Below are 25,497 nucleotides of genomic sequence, written 5' to 3' on the forward strand. Positions count from 1 at the left end.
TTCTTTAAATTCCCAGGTCAATTTTGGCTCTCTAATTCTGTTCATTTCTCCATTTGCTCCTTCGATAAACTCTGTTTCTTATTCCTACAGCGTATCTAACAATCCCCAAGCAATAAACTGAATGGAAATAAGTCACAGCTGCTCCTCCATTCAGAATCAGAATCAGGTTTAATATCACTGGCATATGTCGTGAATTTTGTTGTCTTTGCGGCAGCAGTACAGTGCGATGCATGATAAAAGGAATAAAACTGTGAATGACAGTATGTTTTTATATATTAGATGGTTAAGTTCAAGTAAAGCAGAAATAGAAATAAAAGAAGTAGTGAGGTAATGTTCATGGGTTCAATATCCATTTTGAATGACAGAGGGGGAGAAGCTGTTCGTGAATCACTGAGTATGTGCCTTCGGGCTTCTGTACTTCCTTCCTAATGGCAGCAATGAGACTAAGGCATGTCCTGGGTGATGGGGTCCTTAATGATTGAAGCTGCTTTTTTGAAGCATCACTTCTTGAAGATGTCTTGGATACTACAGAAGCTGGTGCCCATGATGGGGGTGACTAAATATACAACCCTCTGCAGCTTGTTTTGATCCTGTGCAGTAGCCCCTCTCCCTTACCAGACGGTGATGCCTCTTGCCATACTGCACCAACTGCTGCCACTGGGCTATAAACATGCAGGAGCAGTGTGTGGTTAAGCACCTTGCTCAAGGACACACACACACTGCCTCAGCTGAGGCTCGAACTAACGACCTTCAGATCGCCAGCCCAACGCCTTAACCACTTGGCCACATGCCAACAGTTAGAATGTTCCCCAAGGATCTAATGTGTTTTTCTTTTCATTCCACCACATACACACGATTTGATCTGAGCATTTTACCCACTGGTGATTAATAAAGCCCAAGGTAATTAATGTCATTCCTTTTGGAGCTGCACCTCAGTCTTCGCTTGTTATGTTACAGGTTGTATAATGTGGACTATCATAGTCTTTCGGTGACCATGTTTGTTCTTGGCAAATTTTTCTACAGAAGTGCTTTGCCATTGCCTCCTTCTGGGCAGTGTCTTTACAAGAAGGGTCACCTCAGCCATTATTGATATTCTTCAGAGATTGTCTGCCTAGTGTCAGTGGTCGCATAACCAGGACTTGTGATGTGCACTGGCTGCTCATACGACCATCCACCATCTGCTGCTATGGATTCATATGATCCTGGTCGGCAGCTAAGCAGGTGCTACACCTTGCCCAAGGGTGACCTGCAGGCTAGAGGAGAGAAGAACTTTCCATCTCCTTTGGTAGAGACGTATCTCCACTCCACCATCATATAAGACCTTAATCCTCTTTGATGAAATTAGAGCTTCCAGAAAGCAAATAATTCCCAAGTTCAAATGTCTTTAATTGAATGTTCTATCATAAATAAAAACATGATCTGGACATAACTGATATGATCTATATGATATTCATAACCAGCATCCCATAATTGTTGCATAACCATCTGGTATGGAGGGGCCTCAGCACAAGATTGGAAATGGCTGCAGAAATTTGCAAAGTCAGCCAGCTCCATCATGGGTACTAGTCTCCCTACCATTGAGGACATCTTCAAAGAGTGGTGTCTAAAAAAACTGGTATCCATCATCGAGGACATAGCCTCTTTTCATTGCTACTATCTCAGGGAGGAGGAACAGAAGCTTAAAGATACACACTCCATGATTTAGGAACATCTTCTCCCCACCTGCCATCAGATTTCTGAATGGTCAATGAACCAACCCGTGACCACTACCACACTATTTTTTTCTTTCTTCTGCTCTCTTTTGGCACTACAATATACCATATCCGTCACATTTATTTATTTATTTTAATGTTTTGCACTGTACTGCTGTCCCAAAACAACGCATTTCACTGCATGTGTTAGCGATAATAAACTAATTCATTTTCACAGAATGATCACCAGGCCTGTGACTAGTGGTGTGCTGCAGGGATCAGTGCTGGGTCAGTTGTTGTGTGTCATCTATATCAATGATCTGGATGATAATGTGGTTAACTGGCTCAGCAAATTTGCAATGAAACCAAGATTGGGGGTGTAATACACAGCAAGGAAGGCTATCATGGTTTGTAGAGGGATCTGCATCAGCTGGAGAAATGGACTGAAAAAGGGCATATGAAATTTAACAGAGACAGGTATGAGGTGTTCCACTTTAGTAGGACCAACCAGGGTAGGTCTTACACAGTAAACGGTCGGACATTGAGGTATACGCTCAAACAAAGGGATTTGGGAATACAGGTCCATAATCGATTGAAAGTGGCGACACAAGTAGAGAGGATCATAAAGAAAGCTTTTGGCATATTGTGCTTCATAAATCAGAGTGTTGAGTACAGGAGATGGGATGTTATGTTGAAGTTGTATAAGATGTTGGTAAGGTCTAATTTGGAGTATTGTGTAGAGGGAAGATGTAAATAAGGTTGAAAGAGTACAAATTTACAAGAATGTTGATGGGACTGGGGGACCTGAGTTATAAGGAAAGATCGAATAGGCTAGGAATTTAGAAGATTCAGGGGAAATTTGATAGAGGTATACAAAAAGGTATAGATAGGGTAAATGCAAGCAGGCTTTTTCCACTGAGGTTGAGTGGGACCACAACTAGAGGTTAAGAATGAAAGGTGAAAAGTTGAGGGGGAGCATGAGGGGAATCTTCTTCACTCAGAGGGCTGTGAGATTGTGGAATGAACTGCCAGTGTAAGTGTTACATGTGAACTGATTTCAATGTTTAAGAAAAATTCGGGTGGGTACATGGATGGTAGGGGAATGGAGGGCTTTGGTCGCGGTGCAGATCGATGGGAGTGGGGCAGTTTAAATGGTTGGGCACAGGCTAGATAGGCCGAGAGCCTGTTTCTACACAGCACTTTTCAATGACTCTATTACTCAAAGTGCAGAGCTGATTCAATCTGCGAGATCAGAAGTATGCGAGGTCTTTTGATGAGGAACAGAAAAAATACCAAGCCTTCTTCATCATATAAGTAATAATGAAAGAAATTAGTTTTAAATCATCTTAACATGGTGTCAGTTTATGAGAAACAGCTGACATAACTACATTAAATTTCTGGTTAAATTATTGAGTATGTCTGCCTAACAGAACAATTACAGAAATGGATTTCATTAAAGATTTATTGATTCTAATCATAAATTACAACTTCCTATTTATTGCTGGTAACAGTGGGAGCAGTTAGTGAAATACATCAATTTGCTTTTCAAGATCCAACAGTTTCTTCCTTCTACTATTGATTAACATTCGTTGCTCTTTTGTTCCCTTTGCTAGATTGACTAGTCATTTATACACGCACATACACTGCTCTGAGAAATCCATTATCATGACTTTCCCTGAAACCCAACAGCTGGAATCCATAATTAAAGTAAAAAGCATTAATTCTGAAGCTACTAACTTCACATAACTTTGTAAAAATGTTCAGTGAATCCATTTTGAGTTTCTTTGTCCCTCGAAAATAAGGCCACGTAAATGTGTGTACTCTCAGGTTAATTGCAACTTTTAAAAAAAAGCAACAAATGGAGAAACTTAGAAAAAATGTATTTCTATTGATGTGGTTGTTATCGTAGATAGCTACCCACAATGCACTTCTAAGTTCAGAAAATACCATTATCTCTCTTTCTCTCTCCCTTGATACCGCTGCTCAGTAGTGAAGGAGCAAGATTTAATCAATGCGGATTGTAGATTTGGATTCTAATTCACGTTTATGATGTGTTTTGGTTCCAGTCTAGTTCTGGTCTCTCTTTCTTGTTACCACTTCTGGGCGATCTTTGAATAGGGGCAGCCTGCAGATAATGAACATTGAGCTGAGCAGAACTGAAATATGCCTTTTGATTTTGTGTTTTATATTCTGTGTTTTCACTCATTTTTTTCTCCTTGTTGCCGTTTGCGCAGGGGAGAGGGGTTTATGCTTGATGCTTTTCTTTGAACGGGTTGGCTCCACGGTTCTTTTTGTTTCGTGACTGCCTGGGGGGGAAGATGGATTTCAGGGTTGTATACTGTATACATACATTGATAATAAATGTACTTTGAATCTTTGAAACTTTGAAATTCCTGCTGGCCATATTTGAAATACTGTAATTGCAAGTGAGAGAGAATGTGATGATCTGAACTCATTTGGTGTCAAACTGCTTGTGAAATGATATAGTTTGACACATACCTCGTGTCAGTGCAGCAGTGCTCTGTCAGGGCTCCATGCCGCTGATCAATCAGGCCAGAATTTACTACTCTCCCCTTTCCCCATGCAAAATGACAGTAATGGTAAGCCCACATCTCCCTTCTTATTCCTTCTCTCTTTGTGATGAACAGGTTAAAAGTCTTGATGGTGGATTTTCTATGGGAATTGGTGATCATGGTGAAGGTTGGGGTGTGGTCAGACAGAGAACAATAAAAAAATTCTTGTCTGACCTGGGATTTGAATGAGATGGATTTATTAAGGGAAATAAATATGTATTACTATGCGTGAGTGCTCGGTGGGTGGATTGGTCCTAAAATATAGTATAATTTTTCCTCTGATTTTGGATCATTATTTTTAAATTCTATTAGTTTAACGTACAGTATATACGGGTGGTGGACATTGTGCTGGCTGGTGGTGTAATGGCACCAGCACCGAACTTTGAGGCGAATGGTCCTGAGTTCGAATCCAGCCGGCTCCTTGCACACTTTCTATCCGTGCTGGGCTGAGCGTTGAGCTAGCAACTCGGCCTCGTAAAATGCTACAAAAATGGCAAAATTGCTGCCCAATGCGCCACAAGCAAATAATGGGTCCAACTGCAACCCCCTCTATTCTCCATTCCTTTCTAGGATGTACGCATCTTGGTAAGCTCTACATAAACAGGTCAGTATAATATTTCATTTTGCAGCCAATTTAGTGCATATTTTTTATGTTTTTGGTCTAGATCTTGCTCCTGTTGTTTCATCTCTCTCTCTCTTGCACACTGACCTCACTAGAGGTCATAGTTTAAGTGTGAAAGATAAAATATTTAAGGTAAATCTGGAGGGTATCTTCTTTGCTCAGAGGGTGGGGCAAGTGTGGAACAAGCTGTAGATGCAAGCTCAATTGTAACATATAAGAGAAATTTGGATAGGTACATGGATGAGAGAGGTATGGAGGGCTGTGGTCTAGGTGCAGATAGATAGGACTAGGCAGCTATGGACTAGATGGGCTGAAGGGCTTATTTCTGTGCTCTAGTGTTCTATAATTCTCTAAAACCTGTCCAACCCTTTGATATACCTATGCTCCTGTCTCCATACCAGGCCCGACTACATTTTAGATTCATCTTGCTGCCCTCTGTGCTTTACTTGGAATGAATGTTTTTTCAAGATGGCCATTGGTGCTATAGTACAAACGGTAAAACGACATGCTCTTCTGTCACCCACTTTACAGCCTTGCATGACTGATAAGGTAGCTTGGAGAAAAATATTAGAATGGTAGTAACATTGATAAAATTGTTATCTGGATATCACCTGCTTTCACCTAGAAAGGGTTAGTCTTCTCTGGATGCCTCTCCAATGGTCTGCTGCAATAAAATATGTAGCTTTAGTTCTTTCAACAAATGGTGCATGAGGGCCCTCTATTCAAAGACTTGTGTCCTGTGTTTAAATTCTCTGCCCCTGCAGGAAGGAAATGCAACAGCAAAGGGGATAGGAACTTGTTTTTGTTTTATCATAGATTAATCAGGAGTCTTTACACGAGACAGCTGTGTTCCATACAAATGAAATGCCAGACAGAGTGAAGAAATGAGTATGTTAAAGGTAAATCCCACAAAGTAGCTCGAGGCTTGCGTGCCTCAATGACCTGGAGAGTAATGTCAGTTGGAATCAGGGCTTTATGCTTTGGCTCCTGGTAGGCTCATCCATACCAAACAGGTCGAAGGGTAGAGGTCGGACTAAGAGTGGTCCACTGGTCCTCCAGGTTCGGCGGTTCAGCTCAGGGCTAACAAACCTGACTGGTCAAAAAAAAGAATTGATACAGAAACAGCAAGGAAGACTCCTTCTACTTCTGCATGCTATAGAATTCCTGAGTCTCCACCCAGGACTTGCCTGACTGACAGTAGTGAAAACGAGAGGAAGCTACTGACATGATGAACGGAACCCTGACCCCTACCAGAGATGCAGGATCTTCATTGCTGGTCTAAACGCTAGTGGCATAATGGTTAGTAACACACAGAAAATAACTCATAAATTTTGCAGAGGATTCATAAGAAATATTATTTTTATATGCTTACGGTGAAATTGTATGAATAATTTCTGTTGAGTATCTCTAGCACATTGAAAGTATACCTTAAATCTGCAAATTTTATTCAGAATGTTACAACATATAGAGTCAAGTTTTATGCAATACTCTTGAAGATATTTTTGCAATATTCTGGGGCGTAGCGTGATGCTATTACAGCTCGTGGCATTCTGGAGTTTGGAGTTCAATTCCAGCACCGTCTGTAAGGAGTTGCTGCACATCCTCCCCATGATGACTTGGGTTTTTCTGAGGTGCTCTGGTTTCTTCCCACAATCCAAACAGGTACTGGGTAGGTACATTGGCGATTTTAAATTATCCCGTGATTAGGTAAGGGTTAATCGGGGTTGTTGGGGGCATGGCTGAAGGGCCAGAAGGGCCTAATCCATGCTGTATTGCTAAATAAATGAAATAAAATAAATTTATCATAAAACTATCAATTTAACAGAAGTGTGTGTGTTTTTTTTTTCAGATTCTTCTCTCCCATCACTTCCCTCCATGTCACGCCTGGAATAGGTGGAAGCGTCTGACAAATCTGCTCTGAAAACACCACTAACTTGCACTCTCATTTTCCTGGGGAAGCATCTTGCCTTCCCTGGAGGGCCTTCTAAACCCTGAAATTGTTGGCATGAAACCGCATCTAATTGCTGTGTCAAATAAGGTACAACACTGGAAAAGTACATTCAACCGGAACTTATTAAATGCATAGCAGCATACAAGCAATACATTTCACTACACAAAATGTCATTCATTGAATGTGAAAAAGAAAATAAATGCACTAACCTATCCAAGTTCCCAACTCTGGCAACTATGTATAAGAGGCTTCCAACAGCAAGGCTGCCCAGCAAAAAGAGCTTCTGTCTCAGCAACGCCTGCTGTTTGAATAGCATGGCCCTCCATCAATCTTCAGGACTGCGTCTTCAGCCTGCAGTGACCAGACAGTAAAAGCACCTATCAGAAAATGTGAAAATTCATGAACTGCCATTAATTTGAAGTCAGTCAATCAATCATATGGTTTTCAAAGGTTAAGTAAGCACATACTTCTTTGAACAAAAGGAACCCATAGATAATCCATTAGATCAATATGTTTCTCCCATAATGAAGATTAATGATTTAGTGTGAAGGTTCCCAGAAAGTCCACTCATCGGTGATCCTGTTACATTTTAATAGTGATGAAGAATGCTAATTTGCAAGCATTCTCTTTTAGCTAACTCTTTTGTGCAGGGACTAGATGGACTGAATGGCCTGTTTCTGTGCTGTACTTTTCCATGACTGTATGACTCTATGCTGTTTTTAAGCTGCCTTTAATCTGAGAAAGTTTTAACTTTTTTAACAAAATAAACTTTATTCTTAATAAAAAATTATTTACAAGAATAAACCTTTCAATATCATTTCATTCTTACATTCATAGTCAAAGCTTCCCATGCTGTTCTGTGACATTCATACGCATCAATAGCACCACTGTCACTCGCGTGGCTCTCTGGGGTGGTATACCATGAGAATAATAGAGGCCCCTCCCTGTACGGTCCTCCCCTACTGAGTCCTTGTGGTGGCTGCAAGCTTCGGTGCATCACTCAGCACGTACTCCTGCAGTCTGGAACCTGCCGGAGGGCAGCATTCCTCCACGGACATCTTGATATGCTGGCAGACCAACAACATTTAATGGAGTGTTGGTCTGGTTTGAAACGAGGCCATTTTATCAGGCACTTGAGGCTCCTGGAAGCCCCCTCAAGCTCTCCAGGTTGAATGTTGAATTCAGTTTTCATTGCAGTAGACGTTGAGTCTCTTTGCATTCTCCACCTTCCATAATTAGTTCCACCCTCCCTACCACACAACATCTGGTAATCCAGTTTGATGGTTCAAGCTACTCTAATTTTGATTCACAGTGAAAGGTCGTTAGCGAAAAAGTATTCTTAATATCACTATGAACTTCTGTGTGATGCTGAAGCCACTTGGAGTGAGTTCTGCAGATTGCGATGTACCTATCAGCAAAAATTAGCATTGAACAAAGTGTTATATTCTCCTACTGCTCTTTTAGCTTGTGTTCAATAAGTCCATCTGTTTTAAAAGCACAATTTCTACCTTATTCAAGTGTCCAATCATATTCCCATAAGATGCTCATTATATCCATAGGTCTTTTTTGGCCCATTGTGCTGCCTACTGGAGGATAGAAAGCCAAGGTACAGTACTCCGCAAAAGTCTTGGGCATGCTAGATTTTTTATATGGCTTCAGATGTTATGGTCCCCACAACAATCGCAACATCATAGAAGCTGTCTGGGTTGACCTAGAAAGATAGAAGCAAGAGCGACAGCCAAAGTCTGCAGAAGAACTGTGGCAAGTTCTCCAAGATGCTGGGAACAGCCTACCAAAACTGCGCAACTGTGTATCTAAGAGTATTGATGCAGTTTTAAAGGCAAAGCATGGTCACATCAAATATTGATTTGATTCAGTTTTTTTTTACTGTTTACTGCTCTTTTTAGTAATTTTTTTCTGATATTTAGAAACTTTTCATTTCATTATTTTTAAAAATGTCTTCACTTTACACAACTATTTTACATAATTTTGTACAGTTGTGTAGTTCTGGGCTTCTGCCTCTGTACTCTGAGACTGAATGTGAGAAGCTGCTGGATCAGTCTCCTCTCCAACTTTGTTCTTTGTTCCTGTTCTTCAGGTTAGGGCTCAGGTTTCCCAGTAGATGGGCAGGGGCAACTTGAGATATACGGAATGGGCAATAACCCCCACCAACCCATGATCTCCAGGAGTGCAGCCCAAAACCAGCTACCCATAGTATTTCCTTTAAGTCAATTTCTTCAAATATCTGATGTAATGTATGACAACAAGAGTCTCACCAGAAAAACATGGATCACTTTGTTAGTTCTCAACATTGTATGAAGAATATAAAATGCTAAATATAAACAATGCTTATCCTGTTAACTTCTTCACAGCATAATCTCTTATTTCTTCATCAATGACATGAAACTAAACTGCACCTATGTCTCCTCCCTCACCACCCCTCAGGGCCCCAAACATCTGAATCTGTCATCAGATACACCTTATGCTTTTATTTCTTTTAGGGACCACAGCATGTTAGGGAGGCTAAGCGCAGGGAAGGCTGCTCCAGTATTTCACAGTTCTTTTCAGCAGAAAACCAAAGTCTGACAGAGAAGGTCACTAGAGCTGAGGTGTACTTTACATCTTTCATCGTTGAGCATAACCTGCCATTTCAGGCGTGTAAGCGCACAGGCGAGCTGTTCAGGAAAATGTTTCCTGTTTCAGAAATAGCAAAAACTATGCCTGCTCATCAACCAAGGCAGCAGCTATTGTGGACATGGCACTGGAACCTGAACTTTCAGAGGATCTGTACCAGTTCATCCGGACAGAAAAAAGGCATGAGGAAAGCAACAACATCATGTGTGAGAAGGAATGTGTCATTTTAGCCAGGTACTATAATGAAACACAGGATAAGGTAACAGTTGTATTTGTAAACATGCCAGTGTGCAATGATGCCAAATCTGAAAACATATTCAACTGCATTGCGTCATCCATGCATGACAAAGGCCTTGAATGGTCTAATTGTGTAGGATTTAGCAGAGACAACTGCAATGTGATGATTGGCAAAAACAACTCTGTCTGATCAAGAGTGAAAGCACAGGCCCCTCATATTTACAGCGTTGGCTGTCCAAGTCACCTGGTCAACATTTGTGCCAAAACTGCTGCTAAGGAGCTCCAATGTTACCTGAAGAACTGCTCATTGACATCGACTACTACTCTGAGAAAAGCTCCAAATGAAGAGAAGACCTAAAACAATTTCAAGAGTTCTGCAATGTTGCCCAGCAGAGAGTACAAGAGCATTGTCTTACACGCTGGCTTTCTTTAGGAAAAGGTTTGGACATCTACAAGGAAAGTTTGCAAAATAATTAGAAAAGCTATTTGCATTAGCATTTAGCTATTAGCATTGAGACTGCCAACAAAATACTAAACAAGGATTATATGTGTGTGTGTGTGTGTGTGTGTGTGTGTGTGTGTGTGTGTGTGTGTGTGTGTGTGTGTGTGTGTGTGTGTGTGTGTGTGTGTGTGTGTGTGTGTGTGTGTGTAAATAGTTTCAATATGTGATCAAATAAATTGTTGTGTTCTTTCATAATCAAATGTCCTGTATACTTACACCCTTGGAGGTTGACTGGGGGGGGGGGAGGATATTGGGTTGTGAGGGGTGGGGTGGTGGTGTTACCTCCCTGAAATGAGGGTGGGATGTCTGTCATCTACTGTATCCAGTGCTCCCTGTGCAGCCTCCTCTATATCTGTGAGACCCAACTTCTTTGAACACCTTTGGTTCAATGCCACAAAAGAAGGATTTTCGCAGTGGCTACCCATTTTAATTCTATTTCCCATTCCCATTCTGACATGTTGGTCCATGGCCTCCTCTGCTGCCATCTTGAGGCCACACTTGGAGAACTGTGTCCAGTTCTGGTTGCCTCAGTATAGGAAGGATGTGAAAGCATTGGAAAGAGTACAGAGGAGATTTACCAGGATGCTGCCTGGTTTAGAGAGTATGCATTATGATCAGAGATTAAGGGAGCTAGGGCTTTACTCTCTGGAGAGAAGGAGGATGAGAAGAGACATGATAGAGGTATACAAGATATTAAGAGGAATAGACAGAGTGACAGCCAGCGCCTCTTCCCCAGGGCACCACTGCTCAGTACAAGAGGACATGGCTTTAAGGTAAGGGGAGGGAAGTTCAAGGGGGATATTAGAGGAAGGTTTTTCACTCAGAGAGTGGTTGGTGCGTGGAATGCACTGCCTGAGTCAGTGGTGGAGGCAGATACACTAGTGAAGTTTAAGAGACTACTAGATAGGTATATGGAGGAATTTAAGGTGGGGGGTTATATGGGAGGCAGGGTTTGAGGGTCGGCACAACATTGTGGGCCAAAGGGCCTGTAATGTGCTGTACTATTCTATGTTCTATGTTCAAAGGAAACAACATTCCTCCAGATCACAGTGCACCCACAAAACATACATCACACGCTGCACATAAACCAAAAATATCATAGTATAAATAAGTTTATTGTTTCGTTAGGTAATACAGCATGGAGTCGGCCCTCTGGCTCTTCGAACTGCGCTACCCCAGCAACCCCACAACCCCAATTAACCCTAACCTAATCACCAGCCAATCTGCAATGACTAATTAATTTAGGTGGTACATCTTAGTACTCTGGGAAGAAACTGGAGAATCTCTATGCATTCCACAGGGAGACTCCTTACAGAACGGTGCCAGAATTGAACTCCCAGCTCCAGAACATCCCAAGCTGTAATAGCGTTGCACTAACTGCTACGCTATCATGATGCCCGATTTAATACAATATAATTCAAAGGTTCAAAGGTCCAATTTAATGTCAGAGAAATGTATACAATATACATTCAAAGTGCATGTTGTAAAGCACAGCACAGGTAAACAGTAAACAGCCCACTGTCCTCGTGACAAGATCTTAGTGGTGGCAGGGTATTCACAGACTCACAGCTGTTCCCCAGTCTGGCATTCCTAGTCCTGATGCGTCTGTACTTTCTTCCTGATGGCAATGGCTCAAAGGGAAGGGTGGTAGGGATCCACAACAATGCTTTGGGCCCTTTGTCTGTAACCCTCCGGGTAAACATCACAAATAGGAAGGAGTGATCAGTGATCCTCTCGGCAGAGTTTACTGTCCTCGGTAGGGTCTTACGGTCTGATGCACTGCAGCTTCCGTACCACACAATTATCACATTTATGAATATATATTTATGTACAAGAGTCCGGTGCTATGCTGGTTTACAATAATAAAATACACAAAACTTAGTCCTCAACCCAATATAATTGAACTCCAATATTAAAGGTTCTCCACTGCAAGCCTTTATCTGGGATTCAACAAAGTAAACTTGCATGAAGTAGTTTCTTGGCAGCCTAGCAGTGTCAAGAAACAGACCCTTGCATTCCCATAGCAGCGTACCTTAATAAATATTCCTTCCAGAATATTTCAAAACACTTCACAGCCAATGACGCACTTCAGGAATGTGGTTTTTATTGTAATGTGTGAGATCTAGCAGCCACCACACACAGCAAGCACTCACAGATTGCTAAGTGTTAATGGCCAGACAATCTGGCTAGCACAGTGCAATGGATTTAATTTTGGGCAATGAATTGATGAATCTAACGTTGGGTGTTGGATGTTGGGTGTCTCTCCAGCTTTTCTGTCCAATGGATTTTGTGACCTTTTATGTCCAAGTGGTTCCTTAAGGTTGTTATAGCCAGGGGGTGGTAATGGGGACAAGCTCCCACTACCTATTAAATGCTCCCAATGTCGCGTACCACAAATAGCCTCTGACAACCAAGTCCAGCTCCTGGCCTTCACCTGTGGCTTAGTTACTAAGCCCTGTGGAACCATTTCAACTGACAGAAGAAGAGCAAAGGCAGGTTACTGGCACCTTAAAACCAGTCTCTTCAGGCAGGTGGAACTCATCAGCCATGGTTTTCAGTTCATCTAGGAGAAGGAAAACTCTGATCTCAAGCCTCCACTGTCTTGCAGCTATACCTACTCATGGGGAAGGCTTTAGGAGTGAACCCCAAGGGAAAATTCTGAAGCTGGAGTCCTTGGGTAGTCCTACATTGAGTTCAGTGTTGACTGGCAACTCCTGTGACACTGCTGGTAACAAAGTGTATCAGTCTCTACCGTTTCTTCGGGTTCATCAGATGCGTGGAGAGGATGAGCTTCCAACATTGGCAGCAGCCTGCTCTCTATATCGTACTGCCCAGCCTTGCATATCAAGGTAGTAAGGATGCAATATCCATGGTTAACTCTGACCAACGAAGGCCCTCACCTTATGACCAAGTGAGAGAGGATGTTGTGCCCTGATCCAGGAGTGTGTCAGAATGATGTCTTTTCAGAATTCCTCTCCTTCTTCAGTCCTGCTTTTTAATGCCAACAGTGTTGTTGTGCTCCTCACTCTGGAGCTGAACTTGAACTTGAAAGTATTCTTCTAGAATCAGCTGTAGTTATGAAGAAGGCATGCTAGTGGCTAAATTTCATTAGGACTTTGAGGGGATTTGGTATAACTCCAGCAAATTTCTACAGATGTACCGTGGAGAGCATTCTAACTAGTTGCACCACCATCTGTTACAGAGAGGCCAAAGTAAATGATTGGAAAACGCTGCAGAGGGCTGTAAGCTTAGTCAGCTCCATCGTGGGCACTAGCCTCCCCAGCATCGAGGATGTCTCCAACAGTTGATGCCTCAAAAAGTTCACATCATCATTAAGGACCCCCACTACCTAGGACATGCCCTCTTCTCTTTACTACCATCAGAGAGGAGATGCAGGAGGTTGAAGACACACACTCAACATTTTAGGAAAACCTTATTCCTCTCCACCATCAGATTTCTGAGCAGACTGTGTTCAGAAATTGCTGCCTCACTGTGTTTTTGCTCACTTTTTGCACTATTTATTTATTTATTAATATACAGTACTGTGTAAAAGTCTGAGGCACCCCAGATTTTTTATATGATTTCAGATGGTATGGCTTCCACAGAGACCTGATCTCAACATCATTGAGGTTGCCTGGGGTTATCATGAGAGGCAGAAACAAGCGAGACAGCCAAAGTCTGCAGAAGAACTGTGGCAAGTTCTCCAAGATGCTGGGAACAACCTACCAGCTGATTTTCTTATAAAACTGCAGAACAGTGTATCTAAGAGAATGATGCAGTTTTAAAAGCAAGGGGTAGTCATACTAAATATTGACTTGATTTAGTTTTTTAACTTTTTACTGCTGTTTATAGTAATTTTTCGATATTCAGAAACCTTTCATTTCATTAATTTTGAAAGCACCTTCGCTTAACAGAGTTTTTTACATGTGCCAAAAACTTTTGCACAGTACTCTATATCTTTTATTGCAATTTATAGTGTATTTTATGTAATGCACTGTACTGCTGCTGCAAAACAACAACAGATTTCTCAACATATGTCAGTGATAATAAACAGTTAGCAATATACTTGGCTCTGAGTCAAAATTACCCAAAATCTACTCACCTAGTTATGAGGCTTCATAATTCAGCCAGTTGTAACTACCAAGGCCGTGCTTGAAATGGCAATTCCTGAAATCATGCTGGTACACTTCTCTCACCCCAGCTCCCTCACTGCACCCTAACGCTCACCTCCCACCACCTCTTCCCTTTATCCCTCTTCACCCCTCTTCTTCAATCTCTCTTTCTCTCCCTCTCTGTTCTCATTGTTAATATCAGGGAGGAGGTACAGAAGCCTGAATGCACACACTCAAAGATTCAGGAACAGCTTCTTCCCCTCTGCCATCCAGTTTCTGAACGGACATTGAACCCACAAGCACTACTTCACTACTTTGGAGCAAGAAGGCTGTGAGTGGAATGGCTAAGGATTTCCGGAGAGAAGGCATTTTCCTACTTGGAGTAAAAGAGAGGCAAGACTGTGCAGGCATGTGACGTCAGCCAGTAGAGTGGGAAAAGTTTAAAAAGAAGACCGCCATAGCCAGTGGGCAGCAGAGTGACGGTAGCAGAGTGATAGGGCTTTGGCTTAACGGGCTTAGGTGGTAACGAGGCGAGGTAGGTTTACCTGTGTTAATTGCGGAAAGGAAGTATGTGTGTGAGGCCGGTTTTCTGTGTTCGGTGTCAGATGTGGGAGGTCCTGGAGTCTCCCAGCCTCCCGGATGGCCATATCTTCACCAGGTGTGTTGAGCTGCAGCTCCTAAGGGACCGAGTGAGGGAACTGGAGATGCAGCTCGATGACGTTCGCCTGGTCAGGGAGAGTGAGGAGGTGATAGAGAAGAGTTATAGGCAGGTGGTCACACCGGGGCCACGGGAGACAAACAAGTGAGTAACAGTCAGGAGAGGGAAGGGGAAGGGTGAGGTACTAGAGAATACCCCTGTGGCTTGTACCCCTTGACAATAAGTACTCCTGTTTGAGTACTGTTGGGAGGATGGCCTGCTTGGGGAAAGCAACAGTGGCCATGCCTTTGGCACAGAGTCAGGCCCTGTGGTTCAGAAAGGTAGGGAAAGGAAGAGGAAGGCAGCACTGATAGGGGACTCTATAGTTAGGGGGTCTGATAGGCAATTCTGTGGATGCAGGAAAGAAACTTGGATGGTAGTTTGCCTCCCAGGTGCCAAGATCCAGGATGTTTCTGATCACGCCCACGACATCCTGAAGTGGGAAGGTGAACAGCCAGAGGTCGTGGTACATATTGGTACCAACGACATAGGTAGGAAAAGGGAAGAGGTCCTGAGAAAAGACTACAGGGGGTTAGGAAGGAAATTGAGAAGCAGGACAGCAAAGGTAGTAATCTCGGAATTACTGTCTGTGTCACGCGACAGTGAGAATAGGAATAGAATGAGGTGGAGGATAAATGCGTGGCTGAGGGATTGGAACAGGGGGCAGGGATTCAGATTTCTGGATCATTGGGACCTCTTCTGGGGTGAGTGTGACCTGTACAAAAAGGACAGGTTTCGCTTGAATCCCGGGGGACCAATATCCTGGCGGGCAGGTTTGCTAAGGCTACTGGGGAGAGTTTAAACTAGAATTATTGGGGGTGGGAACTGAACTGAACAGACTGGGGAAGAGGCGGTTGACTCACAAATAGAGGAAGCTTGTAGACAGTGTGTGAGGGAAGATAGACAGGTGATAGAGAAGGGATGCGCTCAGACTGATGGTTTGAGATGTGTCTATTTTAACGCAAGGAGTATTGTGAACAAAGCGGATGAGCTTAGAGTGTGGATCAGTACTTGGAGATATGATGTGGTGGCCATTACAGAGACTTGGATGGCTCAGGGACAGGAATGTTTACTTTAAGTGCTGGGTTTTAGATGTTTCAGAAAGGACAGGGAAGGAGGCAACAGAGGTGAGGGTATGGCACTGTTTTTCAGAGATAGTGTCACGGTTGCAGAAAAGGTGGACACCATGGAGGGATTGTCCACAGAGTCTCTGTGGGTGGAGGTTAGGAACAGGAAGGGGTCAATAACTTTACTGGGTGTTTTTTATAGGCCACCCAATAGTAACAGGGATATTGAGAAGCAGATAGGGAAACAGATCCTGGAAAAGCATAGTAATAACAGAGTTCTTGTGATGGGAGATTTTGATTTCCCAAATATCAATTGGCATCTCCCTAGAGCAAGGGGTTTAGATAGGGTGGAGTTTGATAGGTGTGTTCAGGAAGGTTTCTTGACACAATATGTAGATAAGCCTACAAGAGGAGACACTGCACTTAATTTGGTATTGGGAAATGAACCTGGTCAGGTGTCAGATCTCTCAGTGGGAGAGCATTTTGGAGATAGTGATCATAATTTTATTTCCTTTACAATAGCATTGGAGAGAGATAGGAACAGACAAGTTAGAAAAGCGTTTAATTGGAGTAAGGGGAATTATGAGGCTATCAAGCAGGAAATTGGAAGCTTAAGATGTACTCAGGGAAAAGTACGGAAGAAATGTGGCAAATATTCAGGGGATATTTGTGTGGAGTTCTGCATAGGTACATTCCAATGAGACATGTAACTTATGGTAGAGTACAGGAACTGTGGTATACAAAAGCTCTAATAAAAGCTTACAAAAGGTTCAGAGAGCTAGTTAAAGTTAGAGATCTAGAAGATTATAAGGCTAACAGGAAAGAGCTTAAAAAGGAAATTAGGAGAGCCAGAAGGGGCCATGAGAAGGCCTTGGTGGGCAGGATTAAGGAAAACCCCAAGGCATTCTACAAGCAAGAGGATATATAACCATATAACCATATAACAATCACAGCACGGAAACAGGCCATTCCAGCCCTCCTAGTTCATGCCGAACTCTTAATCTCACCTAGTCCCACCTACCTGCACTCAGCCCATAACCCTCCACTCCTTTCCTGTCCATATACCTATCCAATTTTACCTTAAATGACACAACTGAACTGGCCTCTACTACTTCTACAGGAAGTAGTAGACGTGGAAGAATAGGACTTCTCAAGTGTGACAGTGGGAAAGTGTGTAAGGAACCGGAGGAAATAGCAGACGTACTTAATGAATACTTTACTTCTGTATTCACTATGGAAAAGGATCTTGGTGATTGTAGTGATGACTTGCAGCAGACCGAAAAGCTTGAGCATGTAGATATTAAGAAAGAAGATGTGCTGGAGCTTTTGGAAAGCATCAAGTTGGATAAGTCGCTGGGACTGGATTAGATGTACCCCTGGCTACTGTGGGAGGTGAGGGAGGAGATTGCTGAGCCTCTGGCAATGATCTTTGCATCATCAATGGGGACGGGAGAGGTTCTGGAGGATTGGAGGGTTGCAAATGTTGTTCCTTTATTTAAGAAAGGGAGTAGAGATAGCCCAGGAAATTATAGACCAGTGAGACTTACCTCAGTGGTTGGTAAGTTAATGGAGAAGATCCTGAGAGGAAGGATTTATGAACACTTGGAGAGGTATAATGTGATTAGGAGTAGTTAGCATGGCTTTACAAGGACAGGTCCTGCCTAACAAGCGTGATTGAATTTTTTGAGGATGTGACTAAACACATTAATGAAGGTAGAGCAGTAGGAGTAGTGTATATGGATTTCAACAAGGCATTTGATAAGGTACCCCATGCAAGGCTTATTGAGAAAGTAAAGAGGCATGGGATCCGGGGACATTGCTTTGTGGATCCAGAAATGGCTTGCCCAAGGAAGGCAAAGAGTGGCTGTTGACAGGTCTTATTCTGCATGGAGGTCGATGACCAGTGGTGTGCCTCAGGGATCTGTTCTGGGACCCTTACTCTTTGTGATTTTTACAAATGACCTGGATGAGGAAGTGGAGGGATGAGTTAGTAAGTTTGCTGATGACACAAAGGTTGGAGATGTTGTGGATAGTGTGGAGGGCTGTCAGATGTTACAGCGGGACATTGATAGGATACAAAACTGGGCTGAGAAGTGGCCGATGGAGTTCAACCCAGATAAGTGTGAAGTGGTTCATTTTGGTAGTTCAAATGTGATGGCAGAATATAGTATCAATGGTAAGACTCTTGGCAGTGTGGAGGATCGGAGGGTTCTTGGGGTCCGAGTCCATAGGACGCTCAAAGCAGTTGTGTAGATTGACTCTGTGGTTAAGAAGGCGTCTGGTGTACTGGCCTTCATCAATCGTGGAATTGAATTTAGGAGCCAAGATGTAATGTTTTGGCTATATAGGACCCTGGTTAGACCCCTCTTGGAGTTCTGTGCTCATTTCTGGTCGCCTCACTACAGGAAGGATGTGGAAGCCATAGAAGGGGCACAGAGGAGATCTACAAGGGTGTTGCCTGGATTGGCGAGCATGCCTTATGAGAACAGGTTGAGTGAACTCTGCCTTTTCTCCTTGGAGCGACGAGGATGAGAGGTGACCTGATAGAGGTGTACAAGATGATGTGTACATTGATCATGTGGATAGTCAAAGGCTTTTTCCCAGGGCTGAAATGATTGCCACAAGAGGACACAGGTTTAAGGTGCTGGGGAGTAGGTGCAGAGATGTCAGGGGTATGGTTTTTACTCAGAGAGTGGTGAGTGCGTGGAATGGGCTGCTGGCAATGGTAGTGGAGGCAGTTACGATAGGGTCTTTTAAGAGACTTTTGGATAGATACATGGAGCTTAGAGAAATAGAGAGCTATGGGTAATCCTAGTAATTTCTAAGGTTGGGACATGTTTGGCAGAACTTTGTGGGCCAAAGGGCCTGTATTGTGCTGTAGGTTTTCTATGTTTTTACTTATTTATTTCTGTTTTTGCACTACTTATTTCTTTTAACTATTATACAGTATAAATTATATTTTCTGTAATTCACAGTTTTTTCTATTACATTGTACTGCTGCCACAAAGTTAACAAATTTCACAACATAGGCTGGTGTTATTAAACCTAATAAACTTCTTTCTCTCTCTCCTTCATAGCATATAAAACACAGAACATTACAGATGAGTACAGGACCTTTGGCTCCACAATGTTGTCCCCAACTTTTAACCTACTCTGAGATCATCAAATCCTTTCCTCCCACGTAGCCCTCCATTTTCCTATTTATCCATGTGCCTACCCAAGAGATTCTTAAATGTCTCTACTATCTCTACCTCAGTCATCACCCCTGATGAGGCGTATGAGGTGTCCAGGAAGGGGTAACATCTCTGGTGAAGGGGCTTGTCATGCCCATTCAAGAGCAGCTCACTCACCTTTTGTCCTCACTGCACACTTGGCTCTCACCTGTGGCTCCAAGTAGCTGTTTGCATGTGACAGCGGCCAATCTCCAGTACACCATTTCAACCGGCAGGCTAAACCCCATGTGAGTGTCGGCAGTGGCCTCATACCCCAGTGAGATAAGGACTTGCCTGTCTTAGCATGCAAAGTCAACTCCAGCGGACTGAGCAGATGAGATCTACAGTGAGATCCAATAGTTAGGAAAGTAGTACTGCAATTCTCCGTGGAGAGCGAAGGGCCTGACAAGGCACGGAACATGTCACAGTCATCGACTGTAACCAAGTGGTTTGTTCATATCACTGGACCCAGACCTCGGAGGTCAAGAGAGTGGAACTATAAGATAAGATAAGATATAGGAGCAGAAGTAGGCCATTCGGCCCATTGAGTCTGCTCCGCCTTTCAATCATGGGCTGATACAATTCTTCCAGTCAGCCCCACTCCTCTGTCTTCTCCCCATACCCAAGCCCATGCCCTGGCCTTTGATGGAATTTCCCCAGTGCTAAGACTTTTCCACTTTAAAAACTCTCCTGCACAGGTTTTCGGTCATCATCGGACATGCGGACAACCACCAGCATCACCCCTGTCAGTACATTCCACACACACACACACACATCAATCTATGAGTGAAAACTTATCTTTGACATCACTGACCCCATATGTTCCTCCAATAATTTTAAAACAGGAGTTCCAAACATTTTTTATGCCATGGATCAATACCGTTAAGCAAGGCGTCCATGGGCCACAGGTTGGGATCCTCTGCTTTAAAATCATGTTAAAACTTTTCAGAGCATATCTCTCTGGCCCATGTAACCACCCTCCCCATCTCCAGCATTCTCTCTTAAGTGCTGAATCCCCTCCCCCTCTCTTAATAATGCTTCAGGTAAGATTGCACAATGCGAAGGGAATTCCTGACCTTGTGAAATTTCATTCCTTCTGTGAGATCATATCACACTGCATGTGAAATTGAAATGTCCTCCTGTCTCCAATATCCCTTGATAGCTTGGATTAGCAAGAGTTTATCAATTTTGAATCTAAGTTCAAGCTAACAAAACAGAATGAGATGGGAATGAAGGGCTCCAGGGGAGAGAATGGGATAGGAATGAGGGACTTAAGGGGAAGGAATGGGTTAGAAATTGGCCCCAGGGGAAGGAATTGGATAGGAATGAAGGGCTCCGAGGGAGAGAATGGGATAGGAATGGGCTCCGGGGAGGGGATGGGAAAGTGGACCTGACAAAGAACTGACAGGGATTTCCTGGACTGTGAGGCCTTTTAATGAGCTGTATTGTCCATCAGTCTATGATTCCAAAGCTAAAAGGATGTTTGGTAGTAGCACAAGAAACACTATGGAAGGCACTATAGTTCAAGTATTGAAATAGAAGATTATCACAAAGAATGTCACATACTGTATTGAACACTATGACAGTACACACAGTGGCCACTTTATTAGAGACCACCTGTACCATAAAGTGTCCACTGAGTGTATGTTCGTTGTCTTCTACTGTAGTAACACATCCACTTCAAAGTTTGATGTATTGTGTATTCAGAAATGCTCTTCCACACCTTTCTGTCAGCTTGAATTTGTCTAGCCATTGTCTTCTCTCGTTAACAAGGTGTTTTTGCCCACAGAACTGTTGCTCACTGGATGCTTTTTGTTTTTTGCACCACTTTCTGTAAACTCTAGCAGAGGTTCCCTGCTTAATGGTATTGGTCCATGGTATAAAAAGTCTAGGAACCCCAGCTCCAGAGATTGTCATACATGAAAATCTCAGGAGCTCAGCAGTTTCTGAGATACTCAAACCACCCCATCTGGCACCAACAATCATTCCACAATCAAAGTCACTTAGATAACATTCCTTCCCCACTCTGATGTTCTTCCCCACACCTCTTGACGATGTCTGAATGTTTTTATGCATTGAGTTGCTGCCACATAATTGGCTGATTAGATATTTGCAGTAATGAGCAGGTGTGCAGGTTGTCACTGAGTGTATACTGGAGGGAGTAGGAAGTTTATCTATGTTCATCAGATGAGATATATTGCCAAAAAATCTTGATATCCAGCTGTAGGCACACAATGCTTACTTGCCTCCACAAACTCTGTACAACGTGCTGATAGTTCTTCAGTCCCTGAAACAATTCACTTTGCTGTATATTTAACAAGCAATATCACAGAGGAAACATTTTTAATCGGAGTGACATCGTCCTGTCTTGCAGTTTAACCCGTTGTTTCCAAATTGCCAATATCTATCTAAATGGAACTAGCAAGTTTTATACTTGGCTAATGCACTCCCTTCTTGAACACACTTGCCCTATCTGGCAATCATTCAGGTTTTAAAACCTGAAAAGACCAAAGACAAATATTCAATTTTGATTTACCTTCTGATACACAACCTGCCATGAAGAAAACAATAGGATGGGATGGTCGTGAATATTGGAGGCTCGGGTTGAGGTGTTTGACACTGTGGTGTTCACCAAGCTTGGCAGCAGGCTTGCAGACGTTTCATCGCCAGTCGAGGTGACATCATCAGTGTGCAGTTACGTTAGAACATAAGAAATAGGAGCAGGAGCAGACCATTTGGCCCATCAAGCCTGCTCTGCCATTCAATCAGATAATGGCTGATCTGACCATGGACTCATCTCCACCTCCCTGCCTTTTCCCTATAACCTTTAAGTCCCCTACTATGCAAAAATCTATCTTGAAGTTGTTGGAGTTTCTCTTTGGGAGTGCTTGTGTTTATATAAACCCCGCCCCCTCTGTTTGCTTGCCTTGGTCCTGATTGGTTACCCTTTCAGCTGATAGTCACTATTGCTCATCTCACTACCTGAAGACTGAGAAGGACACTGTGGAGGTTCTGGCAAACACAAAGCTAGCATGAGGATTTTTTAGAAGTGTGGTTCTCTTCTGATAACTCCATAAACAAACATATCAAAGTAGATGCCATTAATGAACCCCCAAGAGCCAAAGAAATACAAGCCAATAGAATTCAAAGGCAAGCAAACGGGGGTCTCTATAAATGCGAGCACTCCCAGAGAGAAACATCAACAGCTGCACACTGAGGATATCACCCCGACTGGTGATGAGACGTCTGCAAGCTAATTCCCAAGCTTGGCGACACTGCAACATCCGAAGAAGTATATTGCTTTAAATAGGAAAATAATGACTTATCTTCTGAAATAAATGCTAGAAATCTAATTTTAAAACATTGTGATATTATATGGTCACACTCTTAATAGTTGAATAAATATATATATATATATATATATATATATATATAAAGTCCTACATGGATATATGTTCCAAATAATCTTCTTTCAAAATATAACTCCAATGCATTTTAAAAAGAGTAAAGTTGAAGTGCAATAATGAATTTTGAAAGATTAGAGTTTTATGTAATTTCCATTTTAATGACTTCAGCAGATTGTGTTTCTTTGGCTGCTTCTCTTGTTCTTAAAAACCATTCCTTTGGAGTGTACAGTAAAACGATGAATTATTCAGCTGTGCACAGTTTATTATTATTGATCAGTGCACTTTTCACATGGGAACAATCACGGTTTTTGCTCCAAGCCAATACCAAATTCTTAAATAAGTCCTCTACTTTGGTTTCCTCTTAGTGAAGAAAATGCATGCATTATTTATCAAAACTGCTCTTATTTGACTGTCTTGAGCTTAACATTGCCCTTTGGACTGGCACCAATGTGTCTCTGGAGTGTGGGGCCTTCGATATTTTCCTGCAGTTGCTTGAAAGAAATCTGTTCAAATCAAATTTATCTTCCATTAAACTGAAGCATTTATCTGAATAAAGTTTAATAACCCTACACACTAAATTACTTCAGCAGTACATGACTGCACAAGCTTTGGCTCCTTTTCTCAGTATCAACATTCACTCCGGCTCTGAGTCAAACCTTTAGCACTGGAAGTTTGAAAATGAATTTAAAAAGAAGTGTACAAGTCTGAATTGAAGCTAATTCTTGAAAAACAGAAAATTATGAGTATGGATAAAAGGCTGTTAATTATTTTACTGATTTTTCTCCCCAAAATAGTCCCGGTTGCAAGCTCAGTAAAGCACGTCTGGATTTTAGTGAAATGAGAAAGTGGTATCAGGTTATGAGATCCTATTTCAGGGTCTCCCTCCTGTAATATTGGTCTCCTTGGGGCTCCATTGTTTGCAAACTGATTCTATTGCTTATTTTCCTTCAGTCTGAGATTTTAGGAACATTGAAAAAAATAACCATTTACCTCTGATCCTTTTCCACCACTCTGTTAAATCAGGGCTGGATCTGAATCAGAATCAGTTCAATATCACTGACATTTGTCATGAATTTTTTCTGTTTTGTGGTAGTAGTACCATGCAATATTAACTGTAAATTACAATAGAGTTATATTTACAGTGCCTTGAGCAAGCATTCGGACCCCACAACTATTTTCACGTTTCACTGTCTCATTTTCTATATTTAAAATTTATTGCAGCAGGATTTTTTGAGCTAATTTACAACACGTTGCGCATCATGTCGAATCAGAAGAAAAAATTCCAGAATCTGCTACAATATACTAAAAGATTAAAAAAAAAACAAAATTGTGAAGCTGAAGAAATATTCATTCCCGTTGTAATTACTATTGTAACTTTTCTCAGGAGCAATATACTACCTTACCAACTCACCCAATTCATTGATGTGGAAGATTGGAGAAGGGTACAAGACTATCTCAAAGACACTGAACATACCTCGGAGCTCAGTGCCATCTGTCAAGAAAATGTGGAAAGGTATGAAATCACAGCCACTCTGCCGAGGTCAGGCTGCCCCTCCAAACATAGTCACCAAAGAAGAATGGCACGTATGAGAGGATACTGCGATGCCAACAGTCACTCTGAGTGAGGTGTAGAAGTCAGTGGCTGCAACGAGAGATGAAGTTCATGTCTCTGCAATCTCTAAGACCTTGCACAAAAAGGGTATTTATTGAAAAGTGGCAAGGAAGAAGCTATGGCTAAATTAAAAAAAAAGCATATCCTTTCCCATAAAGACTTTTCTTTCTTTTTCAATAATCTTATAAATTTTCACGAAGAAGAATACAGAGTACAGGAGGATATATATTATGAATTAAAAAAAAGATAAATAGTACCGAATACATTATATTTAAATCACACTTACAATCGCAGTTTCCTATATTCATAATCGAACACGTACATTAATTAAATTGTAATTTGAATTGTGATAATTTTATTACAAAAAAAGAATCTAAACCCACTACCACAGTCGAAGCTGTATGGTAAAGAAAGAAAGATGGAAAAAAATCCTTATCATGTAGTGATTTGTGTTATTAGCCAACATCTGTACTTTAACACCAAATCAAAGGTTTTGAAAGTAGTTCAAGAATGGTCCCCACTATGTTTGAAAGCCTTGGTTAGAAGCAGAAATGGAACAACGGATCTTCTCTAAATTTAAGCATGACATAACGTCATGTAACCATTGAGCGTGAGTAGGTGGAGCAACATCCTTCCATTTAAGTAACACCTAGCTATAAGAGAAATAAAAGCCAATATATGCAAATCAGATGACTTCAACGTTATGCCTTTTCTATAGGACTTTTCAAAGTGTTGCTTAGAAGATACTGTAAAGATGAGGAAGAAGGTCTTGTGGCCGAATGAGACTAAAGTGGAACATTTTTGCCTCTACACTATGCAGTATGAGTGGCGTTGATCTAGTACTGCACACCAGCCAGGTAACACCATCCCTACTGTAAAGTAAAGTGGAGGTAGCATCATGCTATGGGGATGGTTTTCAGCAGCAGGGACTGGCAATCTGGTCAAGATTGATGGGAAGATGAGTGCTGCTTAATACAGAGAGATCCTGGATTAAAAAAAAACTGCTAGTCTCTGTCAGAAAGCATAAACTGGGGAGGAAGTTCATCTTTTAGTAGGACAATGACCCAAAGCACACTGCCAGTGCAACCACGGAGTTGTTGAAAATGCAGAAAACTGATAACCTTGAGTGGCCCAGTCAGAGTCCCAAACCTCATGATTGCTGTACACCTCAAGATTCAAG

The 25,497-nt window shown here is 42.1% G+C and overlaps 1 protein-coding gene across 2 annotated transcripts in view; it reads right to left on the bottom strand.

The window, feature by feature from the left end:
• LOC140733714 (heparan sulfate glucosamine 3-O-sulfotransferase 5) overlaps positions 1-25,497 on the bottom strand; it is a 388,679-nt gene that overhangs the window by 22,339 nt on the left and 340,843 nt on the right. The window contains exon 2 of one of the 2 annotated variants that reach the window (XM_073057418.1): positions 7,047-7,188. In XM_073057418.1, coding sequence (XP_072913519.1) covers positions 7,047-7,153 — 107 coding nt within the window. In that variant the 5' untranslated portion in view covers positions 7,154-7,188. Of the gene's footprint in view, positions 1-7,046; positions 7,215-25,497 lie in introns of both variants that reach the window. The other variant, XM_073057420.1, reaches the window with a different exon arrangement.

Source organism: Hemitrygon akajei, chromosome 9, assembly GCF_048418815.1.
Source record: "Hemitrygon akajei chromosome 9, sHemAka1.3, whole genome shotgun sequence".
NCBI lineage: Eukaryota > Metazoa > Chordata > Chondrichthyes > Myliobatiformes > Dasyatidae > Hemitrygon > Hemitrygon akajei.